This window comes from Rhododendron vialii, chromosome 10a (assembly GCF_030253575.1).
Source record: "Rhododendron vialii isolate Sample 1 chromosome 10a, ASM3025357v1".
In the NCBI taxonomy this organism is placed as follows: Eukaryota; Viridiplantae; Streptophyta; class Magnoliopsida; order Ericales; family Ericaceae; genus Rhododendron; species Rhododendron vialii.
This window is the reverse complement of record NC_080566.1, coordinates 12,559,780-12,575,524: the sequence shown is the minus strand read 5'-3', so window position 1 is coordinate 12,575,524 and position 15,745 is coordinate 12,559,780. Positions and strand designations below refer to the sequence as shown.

The following is a 15,745-nucleotide window of genomic DNA, read 5'->3' as shown; positions in this document are numbered from 1 at the left end:
GTTATGTTTAGCCCCTTTTGATCATCGCTTGCTTAGATAATATTTGATTTGTGATTTGGCCTTAGTGAGAAATCACTGGCATTTGTCATGATTAAGACCTCGAGGGGCGGGTCAGGGTTGTGACAGGTACTCACATGGGCTTGGGAGGCCGCCGCACTGCCGTCGTCGCCGCCTCTACTGCTCCTATTTCTGGAATCAGGGTAGAAAAACTTGGTTGGTTCTTTGATCCCAAAATTAATGGTGTCAAGCCAAGAGATCTTCGCCCGTAGGTCCCCATCATACACTGTCTTTTCCTTTGATTCATCCTTTTCTTTGCATTCGTTGAAATTATGGCCAACTCTTCCACAACTATAGCAAAAATTCGAAAGACGTTCATACCTGAATTTCACCCATAGGTTCTCTTCGCCTGGTCTTCTGAGGAAGAAGCCCCTCTTCAAGGGCTTAGTTATATCCACCCAAACCCTGACTCGGATAAACTTCATCAACTTCCTCTCCTTTTCTGGATCTGCAACAGCGATAACCTCCCCCAAAGCTTCTGCTATCTTTAGCCCACTTTTAGCATTCAAAAAACAAAAAGGAAGGCCTTGGATTTGGACCCAAAAAGGGCTGAAATCAAAATCCAGCTCCTCCAAAGTTCTATTGGCTTCCCATTTCCGAAGGATCAAGAGACACCCCATAACCGACCATGGGCCAAGGCTCATAATTTTGCAAACCGCGTCCTCCGATTTGAAACCAAAAGCAAAAATATTCCCTCCCCAAGCTGTGACTACTATTTCCTCAGAAAACCTGCTCTAGGCTTTGGATACCACATTTGATACTCCTTTTTTGTTGAGAACTTTAGGAGAGAGTATTTTACCTACCAAGGTGAACTTTGCTTTGACAGCGTTATCCTCGAAGCTTGGGTAAAGGGTAATGAAATCCACTGACTCCATGAGAAGGAGAAGAAAAAGGACCAGAGAGAGAAGCGGAGGGCAAGACAAAGGGGAAAAGAGAACGACGAGAGGAAAAAAATAGAAGAAAACAGAGATGAGCGAGAAAAGCTGACTCGGGATAAGATGAGAGAAACGATATGTGCGGGATCAAGAAAGAGACAGGGGGATGATGGGTGATTATGGAGAAAGAAATCGGAATGTGGTGCGAGCAGACAAGATTGACTGAGAAAGAGATTTTAGAAAGGCTAGGGTTCTAGGAAAGGGAATGGATAAGCTGAAAACATGGATAAACCAAAGGAATTTCCAGTCTCAGGGGAAATCCCTATTTTAGAGAGAGAAGCTCTCATTTTAGAGAGAGAATACTGCTGCTTTATTTTAAATTGTTTGTAACTGTTTTTGAGAGTTTTTTTTTGCGTTAAAATGTCCAATATATCCTCAAAACTAACTATTTTATTTTGTATGTTTTTTCTCTATAGAGGCTATTTTAGAAAAGGAAAATACATGACAGAGGAGACACCAAACTGGTGCTCCCCCTTTATATATTAGAATAGATAAGAACTTTTTAGAGTTTTTCCTTTCATATATGGTAAGTATATGTTATTTCTTTACACACACACACACATACACACACACTCTCTGAGGGGCCTCATTTTAAGGATTTGCCTGACCCTGTTTTGCGTGAATGATTTACACATAAAGTTTATAGACTGAACATTTTGAATCGTCAAAGTAGAACCGAGGGGTTCTCACTTTAGCATCACATGAAATATCACTATTTAGACCCAGGCCCGACCTAAATAAGGGCAAGGCCTGAGAGGCCTCGATCTGGGGCCCCAAACTTTGGCCCAAAAAGAGGGCTCCTCGTCAGAGTATCCACAATGTTATAATCAAAAGTAAAAGGTTTTTAAAGTTAACAATGTTGGTGTAAAATATGACTCACAATACTATAATCAAACATAACAACCTCCTTAAAAATAACCAAATTATGGGCTTTGGATAACCAAAACTAGCAACTTTTTGACAATAACCAAATTTAATAGACCCTACATATTCTCAATCAAATACACCAATCATTATACAAAAATTTTCTATCTCTCTTCCCTTTTCCCCTCTCTCTTTCTTTTCAAACAATATTTTGGGGAAAAAAAAAAATTTACTAAAAAATTGTTTTTTTTTTGAAAAGAGTTTTTTAAAAATTATTTTTGTCCAAAAAAAAAGTTTCAAAAACTATTTTCTATTTCTACTAAATAGTTCTTATTAGTTTCAAAACTATTTTCAAAAAAAGTTTTTAGTTTTTTGTAGTTTGAAAAGATGATGTGACAAGTTTGGTTATCCAATTTTGATTATGCCATTGTAAACATCTACATTGCTAATCTTAACAATCTCTTAAATGAATAATCATAAACTGATGTGGCAACTTTTGTATATCAATTTTTGATTATAGCATTGTGGTTACCCTTAGAAGTAGTTATATATACTTTTTGTTCGCAATATAAAGTGTATAAGTCTCTGTGGTTCAGTGATAACATTGAGTATCAATCCACATGTTGATGATTGGGTTTGATTACCGCCGTAACAATTCTTTTAAGTTTTTGTCAAAAAAAAAAAAACAAATAGCTTCGTAGGAAATCTGTTATTGCTGGGTTTCAAACTTGTGTCAAAGAGAACACAAGGAAACACCCAAACCAGTGAACCAACGTATGTTTTGCATGAAATGTGTCCTAAAACTTTTATATATAGAAATTATCTATATTTATTGTTTAATTATGAAAAAATTTAAGGCCCCACTTGATGATTCGGCCTAGGACCCCATATACTTTGAGCCATCCCTGTTTAGACTCTTCTTTTTCCTCTGTTGTAAATGGATTTCCCAAGCTGGCCGCCTAGGGTTTTTTGGTTATCTTCAACACCTACATAGGGTTGTTAGAACGATAATATTGTACACAGGAAGCTGGAGAAACGATAATAGGTGTGTAGGATCGGTCCAATTTCTGAGTGGACAAATACCTCTTAGGAATAAATGTGCCGGATAGGTTAGAATAGTCTATGGAAAGGAATGAGATGAATGATCTAGAAGAGTGAAGAAGAAGAGCAGGGGTGAACAGAGAGGGTAGGCAGTGGAGACCCAAACCCAGAGATCCCCAAGAAGAAAGACAATAGAGCCCCTGAAAGAGGATAAGACCTCCTTTAAAATTAGTGCTCACAACGTTTCATATTTATAGACCACACGAGCTAATGCTCGGGCACTAAGTAGCGCGCTGATAAAATGACACGTGTCCCTTCTGTCCCCCCTGACCGCCGAGGTGTCGCTACCCTTGCGATGATTGTGAGTATGATGGTATGCATATCCTCTTATTCGCGGAGATCCTCTTCTTCTTTTACAGCCACCAAGCCACTAGATCCCCTTCATTCCCGTAGGGCAAGGTCATGACCTATTCGGTCGCGCCAATACCGCTGCCAAGCCTCAAGGGGCCCCTCGGATCCCGCCTAAAGGCTGGAGCAGACATAAGAGTCTGGGCAAGTTCTTTGTTCATCCTGGTTACCGCGTTATCGACTCCATTAGATTGGGACTGCGCCAAACATCCACCTGAATAAGTGCAACTCTCTCCTTAAGGGAGGAATCTCAGCTCGTGACCCTTATATGGACGCTGCAAAGCTATGGGTAGCGCGTGGCTCCCACGCGCGGGGTCACGTGTCGCGCGACTGAGGCGCCACGTGGCGTGCTAAGGTTCGTTAGTGATAAGTGCCAAAATATATATATTTTGGCCCTCCAATTTACATTTATTAGATTTTTATATTTGTTAACTGATTTTTATTATGTGTTTTTATATTTATAGGTTGCTCGAGCCCGTTGTCCGAGATTTTGGATAAAAAGAAGATTTTAAAGAAGTTTGGGGTTAAAATGCAAAATGATTCAAAATTGAAAAGTTGATTTATTATTTCATGAAATCTAAAGGGCTTTTGTGTGATTAAGGTGTTCAAGCAATATATAAGCAATTTAACCTACTGACTTTTGGGGGTCTGGCTGTTGCTGTGGAAACTTTTGACGGAAAAGAAAAGGAAAAATAGGGCTGCTCAATGCGCACAAGCGACAGCGGCATTGGTTTGGAATATTGTTTATTTTTCTTATGAGTTTTGTTCCTTTCAAGTTATTTCAAGTTTTGTTCAATTATTTGCATCCCGGTAATTCTTTTTAATTTTAGTTCTTTATAAAAGTTGTTCGTTGGTTCTTGTTTAATTCAGATATTTTATTTATTTATTTATCTCGCGTATTAAAAAGTATGATTAATTTTAGGTTTCTTCTATTTTTTTATGCAATGATTAGTGAGTAGTCTTCGGGATAGGGTCGCGGGGTGAATAGCACACTGTGACCGGATTGGATGTGTTCTGCTCCTATTTCGAAATAAAGAATGTTAAAAAAATAATTTTAGATTGGTAAAATACTTTCCGTAGACGGACCGGGGCATTGTCGGAGCCCATGTGAACGGGAGAATGGGGGTCCAAAACTCATTCTCCGCTGTGCATGGGTAAACGGCGACCATAAGGGTTCACATCTTACGGGGTATCTTTTTCAGTCTAAAATCAAACTTTTTAAAGAACACCGATTGGAGCAAATGAGTCCGGGCCAGTTGCGAGTGCTATGAACCCTACGACCGTACCTCTTTTTTAATTATTTGAAAAGTACAATTAATTTCTAGGTTTTAGTTAATCTCCGCATAAAATGACAAGGGGTGGCTACCTAAGAGCCTGTTAAACTAGTTAAACCCGAGTTTTTAGTCAGCACACATCGTTGTCTCTGTGGATTCGACTCCAGTCATACAGGATATTATGCTGCGTCGATCTTTACCCTACGTTTGGGGCAACCCATTATTTTAGGTCTAGGAATTGGTCGAACATTTTTGGCGCCATTGCCGGGGACAGTAATGTGTGTTAAGAATTTGGGTAGTTAATTTTTATTTGTTTTCTTTTTAGTTCTTTTTCTTTAATTTTTTTTTATTGTTGAAAAGGAAAAAAAAAATGGCCGATTTTGCAATGTGATATGGAGGTTATGCAAACCACGTTAATTGTTCAGTGTCACTTCCTATATTTTATGATTTGGCCTCAGAAAATCATTTTACGCATGTTCATGACCTTGAGAAAGCTTTTGCTAGCGATTAAGTGACTCTTTTACATGTATTCCCAGCATCTTTGCATGATGGTGCTCTAGATTGGTTAAATTTTTTGAGTCCAAGATTGACATGGAATGAGATTGTAATACAGTTTTTCAAAACTTTCAATCCCTCATATGAGACTCATATGCTTTTATAAGAACTATCACATTTCTCTCAACAAGATGATGAGTCTTTGTCACAGTGTTGGGAGCGATTTAAATTTTCCGTATTCTCTTGGTCGAGTTTTAATTGTGAGCTTGGCAGTTTTCTAGTTATCTTTTGCTGTAGTTTAAATCCTAAGCCATGCCAGATGGATTTTAGGTCCACTAATGAATTTCTGGATAAAAACCCTGAAGATGCTTGGGATTACCTAGATGAATTAACCCAAGAACTCCAATTTTGTGAGTTGACTGAAAGTTCCGAGGATACCAGTTCTGATGGGAGGGAAAAAGAGGAAATAGAGCCGCCTTATTTTAATCAATTAGCTGATTCTCAAATTGAAAATTTTCATGTGATTAATTCTTGTGTATTGGAAGATGAAACAACAGAGTCATAACTAACGAATAGTTAGTTCACCTGAAGTGCAACAGGCTTCTCAAGAGCATTCTAGTACACTTGAGATGGATTTACATGACGCGACTCCTGAGGAGTTGTTGCCAATAATTGTGCAAAGTCCACTTGTTCTGAATAACCAAATACTCTCGGCCTTAGATAGTGTCACCCCTCCTACTGAATCTCCACTTTCGCAAGAGTTTTTAAATGTGGAGCTGATTGATTTTCTTTGTTTTGATGAATTTAATTTAGTTTATCATCCATATCTTGTGGATTTTGTCGACAATTTGAAAATTGATCTCGTTTGGGCTATACACTTGTTGGAATTTAAATGTCTAAAATGAATTCGGCAAATGTGCTACTCGAAGTATCTTATCTTGTGGTATGGTCGGGTTCAATTCTTGATAAAAGGTGTAGAATGGAGCGCGATATTCATTGTCTTAGCTCTCACTGGCATGATAAATGTTCGGTACCCACGTTTGGCTGCTCGTACATAAATATTTTTTTTTTGGTCTGGTATAGCCACCTGTTTCTCGGTTGAGAAATGGGGAGAAAAGTAGTATCCGTGTCTTTCGCGTGAAGAAAGTGGATGTTTATTTTTGTTTGTTTTTGTATTTCTTTTATTTCTTACCTTGTTTATTTCTTTTAGTTATTTTTCTTGCTGTCTTGGAGGCTAATATTTTGCAGGTTGTTCGATCCAAGTTGGAGGGTCTCCCTCTCAACGTCATTTACTCTGCTTAGTCCCTCCTTTTCGAGGTGATATCTCTCATCTCTTATACGTTTATGTTCTATCGTTATTTTTCATGTTTTCAATGCGGACATTGAATAGTTCAAATTGGGGGGAGGGATCACTTTGTTCTTTATTTTGTTATTAAAAAAAATATTTGTTGGATCCTTTCTACTTGAGACTTGGAGATTGCGATGTTTACTTGTTGGTTGCTTGTGCTAAGAATCTGTGGGCATTCCTTAAATATTTATGTGCATGATAGTTCTTTTTGCTAGCTTAGCGATAGGAATTTATCTTGGCATTCACTCTTAGCATCTTTGCACTGCATGTTTCTTGCACCTTGACTGCTTGTGAGTTGTGACTTGAGTGCTTTCAATGGCTAGATTAGTGGAGACTTATACCCATGTGAGCTTTAGTGCCTTACCTTTCTTTGGAGTGGTGTCACATACATTCTTCGTTTGTCATAAAAAAAAGGCTTAATCGTTGTTGATCTCATTATCTTTTGTCATCAAGTGTGGAGACTTAATACATGCTTGTTATTTTATTTTTTGGGATTGGACCGTTACTTGGTTGTATTGCCCCTAGGAGATGATAATAGGCCATCTTTGCTAATTGAGCCGGTTCGTTTTTTTTCTTAAACACTAATCCCTTGCAATCCACATTGTGCCTTTTGCATGAGCCTTTTTTTTTTCTTGTTAAGCTTCACAAACCATATATTGTGTCTTGAGAATGACAAGTTAATCATGTGAGGGTTAATTTTTGAAGAGAATAGTGAAAGTGTATTTGTGAAATGTGCTTGAAATGTGGTGTGTTCTTTCCAATAGCAACAACAACAAAAAAGAAAGAAAGAAAGGAACTTAGATCAAAAAGGGGGAAGACACCCATACATTTGTTTGAAGAAAGAAACGTGTGAACTTCATTGGGGAATTGTGTGAATGGTGAAAAATTTGAGAGATATGGTGGAGTTGAAAAGAATGATAAGAGGGTGCACATTGGCATACTTGTCCTATGTTATTTTAGCCTATTCTCGGACACTTGCTTATGATTTATTTTAACCTTTGAAGTACTTTTCCTTACCCAATGATATAACCGAATAAGAGTCCTATTTGATCTTAGGGGTAATGTGTTGTGGATCAATGGATACATAGTCTTTAATGCTTGACATTCCTTCATGAGACCATGTGTCTACCTTAAAAAGCTTTCCCTTCGTGTCTAAAGTGTGTGGGGTACTTTGATTCTTTATTGTATAACTTCCGCCCGCACACATTGAGAGTTTATTAAATGCACCTTGTTTCGAGCGTTTTCTTTTGTTGAGTGCATGACAGGGTAAGAATTGAAGTCGAGACTCGGTTCGGAGAGAGTATTTGGTTGTGGTTCACTTGTGGTTAAGGTCCTTACTCACACACGCTAAGCTTGAGTGCCATGATTTATTTCTATGTTTTGATAGCCTCTAGAACTATTTTTTGCATATGTTATATTCTAGGCATTGGCGTATCAATGAGTCGCATTGTAGGTTTTTGAGTTTCAATTAAAAGGATTCGCGGTGTTTTGTGGGTGATCACTGCTGAAAACCCTCATGAGACTTCACACGTCCTACCGGGGCCACCTGAGGGTTTAAAAGAACTATCGATTTTAATTAGTTTTCTTTAGTTGCTTTTTGTTTTCTTTGCTCAAGGACTATTAAAGTGTAAGTTGGGGGGCGTGATAAGTGCCAAAATATACATATTTTAGCCCTCCAATCTACATTTATTAGTCTTTTATATTTGTTAACTGATTTTTATTATGTGTCACACCCTCGATTTTAAACATAATGATAAAGGATTTTCATAAATAAAACCTCACAATTATCCGTACGATATCCCAAAAGGATTTAACAAGTCCATTTCCATAAATTACACTTCAATGTTCAAATGTTTACAAAAGGTACATTATCGGCTCAATGGCCCCAAATTCAACAAAAGTATCAAATGGAGTTACAAATACATCTTCCAAAAAGTGATTTACAAAGATGGCTATGTAACTTCTTCAATATTAGCTTTCAAAAGAGTGTCCACGCTCAAGCACTCCAAGCATGCAACTACTGCCCAAGGTTTGTACCTGAAATATAATGTAAGGTTTGAGCTACACTAGCCCAGTAGAAAGTTCTAATCTAACAATATATGCAGATGAAATGCAAGAACGGTTATGGGATGAAAGATGGCAACCAAAACCAATGGAAAGGACAACAACAGTAATCCGATTCCAACCTTTCATTTTCAAAACCAATCATGTGTCTTACAAAACAAACTTTGAAAACACCATATGTCAAATGTGTCTCGTACATGTGTCATGAGCCGAAGCTCTTACTGGGCCAATTAAAGGACCCCAATGTCCTCTGCCAGGCTCTTTACCCATTTGGGATGTCCTGAAGTATCACATACGAGCATATAGCTCATACCGGGCCAATTAAAGGACCCCGATGTCCTCTGCTAGACACTTTACCCATTGGGATGTCCTGAAGTGTTCTTGCCGTGTCCATAATGTTTCAAAAATCATCTTTCCGTCACGTTTATACCATTCAATCCAACTTGGATTCATAAAGCAATTTCGTGAAATCATGTCCAAACGAAGATTAGAGTCATGGGAACGTACAATGAGTTCTTCGAATACAAGTAATCAAGTTAATGGATCATTCGGGAAGTATTTGGGTAGGTTGGAAGTGACTAAAAACCAAAACGGTGAAAAATGAAGCAAAACAGTGAAAATTGGAGATAAGCAACAAGTATCGATACCTAACACAAAGCTATCGATACCATTTGGTTAAAAATGATTCCAGACGCAAGGGTATCGATAACAATGGCTAGGGTTGTTACTCGAAACCAAAAAATCGATCGAAACCGGAAAAATCGGACCGGACCGAATTTTTTAAACCGGTTGAATAATTTCGATCCGGTTCCTGTTTATAACATTTTGTAAACCGGAAAAATAATTTTGATCCGATTTATGTGTTTTAAAAACCGGTTGAAACCGGATCGGTTATATATATGTATAATATATACATATATATATATATATGTATATATATACACACATATATATATGTGCACATATATATATATATATATATATATATATATATTTATTTTGAATTATGGGTTTTTGGTTGATATTTTGTGGTGTATATTGGTCTCATAAAGATATTTATTATATAAAAACTATTTTTATGGGTTTTTTTTTATTTATTGGGCTCAAAATTGATCATTTTTTGTTGGGCCCAGAAAAAAGTGTTGAATTATAGATTTTTGGTTGATATTTTATAGGTTGAATTGTGAATTTTTTGATGTGTTGGGCCAAAAATATGGCTCATGAATGAAAACTGGATAAACCAGACTGAAATCGGTTGAGCCGGTCGAAATCGGACCAGTTTATCTCAACCGGTTCCGCTTTCTAAAAATCTCAAACCGGATAACCGATTTCGACCGAAAAATACACCCAAACCGGTTGAAACCGGACCGGTATCACCCCTAACAATGGCAAATGGTATCGATAACAAGTGATTTTCTAGGTTTTGGAACACAAATGTATCGATAACAAAGGCTAAGGTATCGATAACAAAAGTTGTTTGAGCAGATTTTCTGCAGATTTTCATGGGTTTCTCAACAACAACCACATCAACAACAATAACCACGATCAATGGCACAAATCAAGCAATAGAAACAAGTCATAAACATATATTACAAGTTAGAACTCCCTACCTTAAGATTGAAGAACGAATTTGAATGATTTTCCAAGCCCTAACTCTAAACTTTGAAAATGGAAGGATTACGCCTCCACCGAGCTCAAACCGACGATATACGGACTGAAATACGCGAAGGGGTGAAGGATTTGAGGTTGCTTTATGGGGGTTTTGGGTGGAGTTTGAGTGGGAGTGTGAGTGAGAGAGAGTGAGCCGAGAGGGAGGAGAGGGGCGAGAGAGATGGAGAGAAGGGAAATAAATTTCTTGCCTCTCACCCCCCACACAGATATATATACACATCACACATTCACCCCTCCAATATAACACTTTAACACATTTGCCCCAAATCTCAATATTCCAAACCAATTTCCTTTTTTTATTATTCTTATATAAAATATTTAAATCAATTTTATAAATTTACGGGTCTTTACATTATGTGTTTTTATATTTTTAGGTTGCTCGAGCCCGTTGTCCGAGATTTTGGATAAAAAGAAGATTTTAAAGAAGTTTGGAGTTAAAATGCAAAATGATTCAAAATTGAAAGATTGATTTATTATTTCATGAAATCTAAAGGGCTTTTGTGTGATTAAGGTGTTCAAAGCTTATATAAGCAATTTAACCTACTGACTTTTGGGGTCTCGCTGCTGCCGTGGAAACTTTTGACGGAAAAGAAAAGGAAAAACAGGGCTGCTCAATGCACACAAGCGGTAGCGGCATTGGTTCGGAATATTGTTTATTTTTCTTATGAGTTTTGTTCCTTTCAAGTTATTTCAAGTTTTGTTCAATTATTTGCATCCCAGTAATTCTTTTTAATTTTAGTTCTTTATAAAAGTTGTTCGTTAGTTCTTGTTTAATTCAGATATTTTATTTATTTTTTATCTCGTGTATTAAAAAGCATGATTAATTTTAGGTTTTTTCTATTTTTTTATGCAATGATTAGTGAGTAGTCTTCGGGGTAGGGTAGTGGGGTGAATAGCACACTGTGATCGGATTGGATGCGTTCTGCTCCTATTTCGAAATAAAGAATGTTAAAAAAATAATTTTAAATTGGTAAAATACTTCCCATAGACGAACCGGGGCATTGTCGGAGCCCATGTGAACGGGGAATGGGGGTCCAAAACTCATTCTCCGCTACGCATGGGTAAATGGTGACCATAAGGGTTCGCATATTAAGGGGTATCTTTTTCAGTCTAAAATTAAACTTTTTAAAGAACACCGATTGGAGCAAATGAGTCCGGGCTAGTTGCGAGTGCTATGAACTCTACGACCGTACCTTTCTTTTAATTATTTGAAAAGTACAATTAATTTCTAGGTTTTAGTTAATCTCCGCATAAAATGACAAGGGGTGGCTACCTAAGAGCCTGTTACACTAGTTAAACCCGAGTTTTTAGTCAGCACACATCGCTGTCTCTGTGGATTTGACTCCGGTCTTACCGGATATTATGCTGCGTTGATCTTTACCCTACGCTTGAGGCAACCCATTATTTTAGGTCTAGGAATCGGTCAAGCAGTTAGTCAAATCGTCAATCCCGCGAGGACGAGTACGGGTGTCGCATGCCCATTGGCTAGTCAAACGGTCAACGGTCGCGCCTATTGGCCTTTTCTACAAGGTGCACATCTTAGAATTTATATTCAACCTTTGCTACTTTTCTTCTTTTGAATGGCAAAATATATATATTTTCATTTATCACGAGGAATTAAAAAATGAAACTGATACAATAGAAAAAGATAAGCATCGATACTAGTATCTAACCTTGCTACTAGTATTGTGCTTTTTGTATACTGGCAATGAGAGTAGAAATAGTATATACCCATATTTGTTATTGGGCTGCGGCGCCTTTAAAGATTAGGTCAATAGCTAGCAATCACCAAATGCAATGAGGACAATACCCGAATGCCCCTTGCGGTCACACGATTATGCAAGCCCTGCATTTGGGTGTGGTTGCGAGAGGGAGCCTTGGGGGTATCGTCTATTCCTCGAGAAACGGGTCATGACAAGTCAAAGGTCAATCTCAACCACTCTGCCAACCGTAACCACCGCCGCTCCTTCTTGTAGCTCCATTTAATTCGATCTAGCTCCTTTCTAAACTCCTATCAATCTCAAACCAAAACCCACCATAAGACCTCTCAAATCCATATCTCAATCATTCTTGATCTTCGAATTCGATGTCAGAAGATGTTGGATTATTTCTGTTCCAAGAAAAATGTTACAAGCCGTAGGTGGAGAGCGTAAAGGATGGGAGTATAGTGTATGGAAACATCAGGTTTCGGTAATTAGGATGTCATGAGCCATAGATTCCTCCGCGTGCCAAGTTTTGTTGCTGGACAAAAAGGGTGGAGGGGGCGGCAATCATGTGTAGCAGCGATGTCGTAGGCGTGATCATGAAGACTTCGGGTTTTCGGCATATCCCGTCAAAGACCAAAAGCCATAGCTTCTACATCCCTACTACTAAAGGCCAATGGAACATAGTTGAGCGTTGCAGGAGGACAGAGTTTGAGAGTACATAGATCACATGACATCTGTTGGAAAAAAAAGCTTTTAAAAACTTAGTCAAAATAATTTATTATGCTAATTACCTTTACTAATTAAATTGTTTTTTTTTTCTTGGCAAACGAAATTTTATTAATCTCGAAGGGATACATCGAGGAAAAAATGAGAGATAAAAAGAACATCACACTGAAAATAAAAGAGATGGAACGTACAATAAAAGAAACGAAGCTTCATCCAACAAAAAGTCGGATGAGGAACTCCTCATAAGAGAACTATAATCTTAGCTTACGAATCCCATCAAGGTAGCCTTTAAAATCCTCCACCGTATATAGCTTGAGGTCATGCTTGGTCTTCATCCATATAGCCACCCTGCTTTTGATAAGATCCGCCACTTCCCAAACTTGCATCGATGCGTTATTGAAGATGTAGTCATTCCTCACAAGCCAGATGGACCTTATAGTTGCAAAAAAACATGATTCCCATATGTTTTTTTTCCAAATTTCGAAGCCTGTTTACAAACCATCAACTAGCAAGAGCCTCCATCGATGAGGGGCAGACTCATTTAACATGCCACCACTCCATAATTAAAGACCACACAACCCATGAAAATTGACAATGTAGAAACAAATGTTTAGGTGTTTCCAGATGGTGAGCACAAAGGGGGCAGTCTAGCAAATGAGTTTCTGTGATGATGTTTCGGGAATGTAAGACAGACCTGGTTGCTACTCTCTCCTGAATAGCCATCCATGCAAATATTTCCACCTTTGGAGGACTCAAGTTCTTCCACAAAGACCCCAGCACTGAGTTCCTTGACTGAGAATGCAGCTCCGCTTACCCATACGCTGATCTCACCGTGAAACATCTATCCGCTGCCCATTTCCACTGTAATGAATCAGGTTTAGAAGGGTCTAAAGCCACATTTTGAAGCCTCAATATTAAGCTCTCTAGTCGTTGATTTTCCAAATCACGCAGCCTTCAGTTAAATGTCAGATTCCACCTTCTGTTTTCCAGATTTTCCCCCACTGAACTTACTAACGCATCCTTTGAGTAGATAGAGAGAACAGTCGGGGATATTTATCTTTGAGAGCTATATTCCCTAGCCAAATATGATTCCAGAACGAGGTTTCATGACCTGAGTTGACCTGCACACTAAAACCCTCTTGAATAATACTTCCAAGGCCCGATTTGAGGTTCCCAACAGAGCATATGTCCTTCCAAAAGATGGAAGTTGAGGCTAGCCGATGAACATAGGGCAACCAACAACCCTGATCAAAGTAATATTTCCCTCTAATGACCTTTACCCAGAGGGAATCTTTATCATTGTTAAACTTCCACCACCATTTTGCAAGGAGTGCCAAGTTTTGTTTACATCAACTTTTTTACCCCTAAGCCCCCATCTTGTTTGCTTTTAGTAATTTGCTCCCATTTTATTAGGTGCAGCTTCTTCCTATCCACTTTATCTCCCCAAAAGAAACGTCTCTGCAACTTCTCAAGAGTTTTAGCTACCGCACCTGGCATCTTGAACAATGACATAAAATACATGGGCAAACTACTCATATTGGAATTGATAAGGGTGAGGCGACCTCCGGTGGACATTGAGCTACCACCCCACACATTAAGCCTCTTTTGGGTTCGATCAATGACAGGCTGGCATGATTTTATCCTCCTCGGATTTGCACCCAAAGGAAGGCCCAGATATTTAATAGGTAAGGATTCCACTCTGCACCCCATAATCTAAGCAAGATTGAACACATCCTGTTGCTGAACTTTAACACCATAAAGAGAGCTTTTAGAGAAATTTATCTTTAGTCCTGACATTAGCTGGAAGCACCTTAAAATCCTTTTGATATTGCTTATTTCCTCCATATTATTGTTACAAAAAATTATTGTATCATCCACAAACTGTAGGTGAGAGATAATTACCCCTTTCCTCCCAAGCTTTACTCCTTTGATAATGTCTCTCTCCCTAGCTCTTTCCAGCAAAATGTTCAGAGCCTCAGCCACTATGTTGAAGAGAAAAGGGGAAAGGGGGTCTCCTTGTCTAACTCCCTACTGAGTTTGGAATTCTTTTGACGTAGAGCCATTAATCAAGACTAACATAGAAACCGAGGAGCAACATTCTCTAATCCAGTCGCACCATTTCCCACCACAGCCCACCAACAAGTCAAACAGAAAGCCCCAATTGACACAGTTGTAAGCCCTTTCAAAGTCTAGTTTGAGGATGAGACCTCCTTGAGCACTTTGTTTCCAACAATGAATGATATGGGGAGATTGTGGCTGCACTGAAGGATTGCAATAGTCTCAAAGCTCCAAGCCCTGACGATTTCAACTTTTCTTTTGTTAAGAAAGGCTAGGATTTCATGAAGGATTTGGTACTACAATTTTTTGCTGAATTCCATGAGAACGGAAAGCTCACCAAAGGTATAAACTCAACTTTCATTGCCTTGATTCCTAAGGTGGACTATCCTACATCATTTAAAGATTTCAGACCTATCATTATATGGAGAATAAACATTTGTAACTCCCTATCATTATATAATGCATTTAGTTCCTATTATATGCAATGATTAAATTGCATTTGTGGTTGGTTTAGTATAAAAGGTAGTTGGTGTACAAGATGGTGGTGTGGTTTTGAAGATATATTTTGATCAAAGATAAACATGGTACACCATACACATATTCTAAAAATATCTTGCATATACTAGTATTTTGAGCATACGGGCGGTTCTTGGTTTGCGGAGAAAGCTTTAGCTGCAAACAAAGCTTCCCATGATCGTTTTATCTTGGGAGTGGAATGTCACACAACTCGATGCAAGAGGGGACATATCATCTCTTAAGACAGTGCTTTACGCGTGACTCGATATAAGTTTTCTATATTCTCCTACATCTCTATCTAAAATATTACTCCCTCCGTCCCATAATATTTGTCCGGTCCGCAAAACGGGACTATAAAATAATGTATTTCTTTCAAGAAAAAATTAAAATTTTTTTCATAAGTTAAAAGAACTCATTAAGATCTAGTAAATTGTTGAATTTTTTTCTAACTTTTCTTACAAAAATTGTATTATTTTTACGTCTCTGTTTTGCGGATCGGACAAATATTATGGGACGGAGGGAGTATTTCAATTTTTGTGGTTGTCTCCATTCATTTATGTTTACAGAAATTCTCTATCGTTT

At 38.1% G+C, this 15,745-nt stretch overlaps 1 protein-coding gene across 1 annotated transcript; it reads right to left on the bottom strand.

Annotated features, from left to right (window-relative positions):
- Window positions 1-7: 7 nt before the first annotated feature.
- LOC131302892 (uncharacterized protein At4g02000-like) lies at window positions 8-975 on the bottom strand. Its single transcript, XM_058329683.1, has 2 exons — window positions 99-975; window positions 8-31 (listed from the first exon to the last, which is right to left on the bottom strand). Exons 1-2 carry the CDS (start codon window positions 699-701, stop codon window positions 8-10), a joined length of 627 nt encoding a protein of 208 aa, XP_058185666.1. The 5' UTR covers window positions 702-975.
- Window positions 976-15,745: the final 14,770 nt, after the last annotated feature.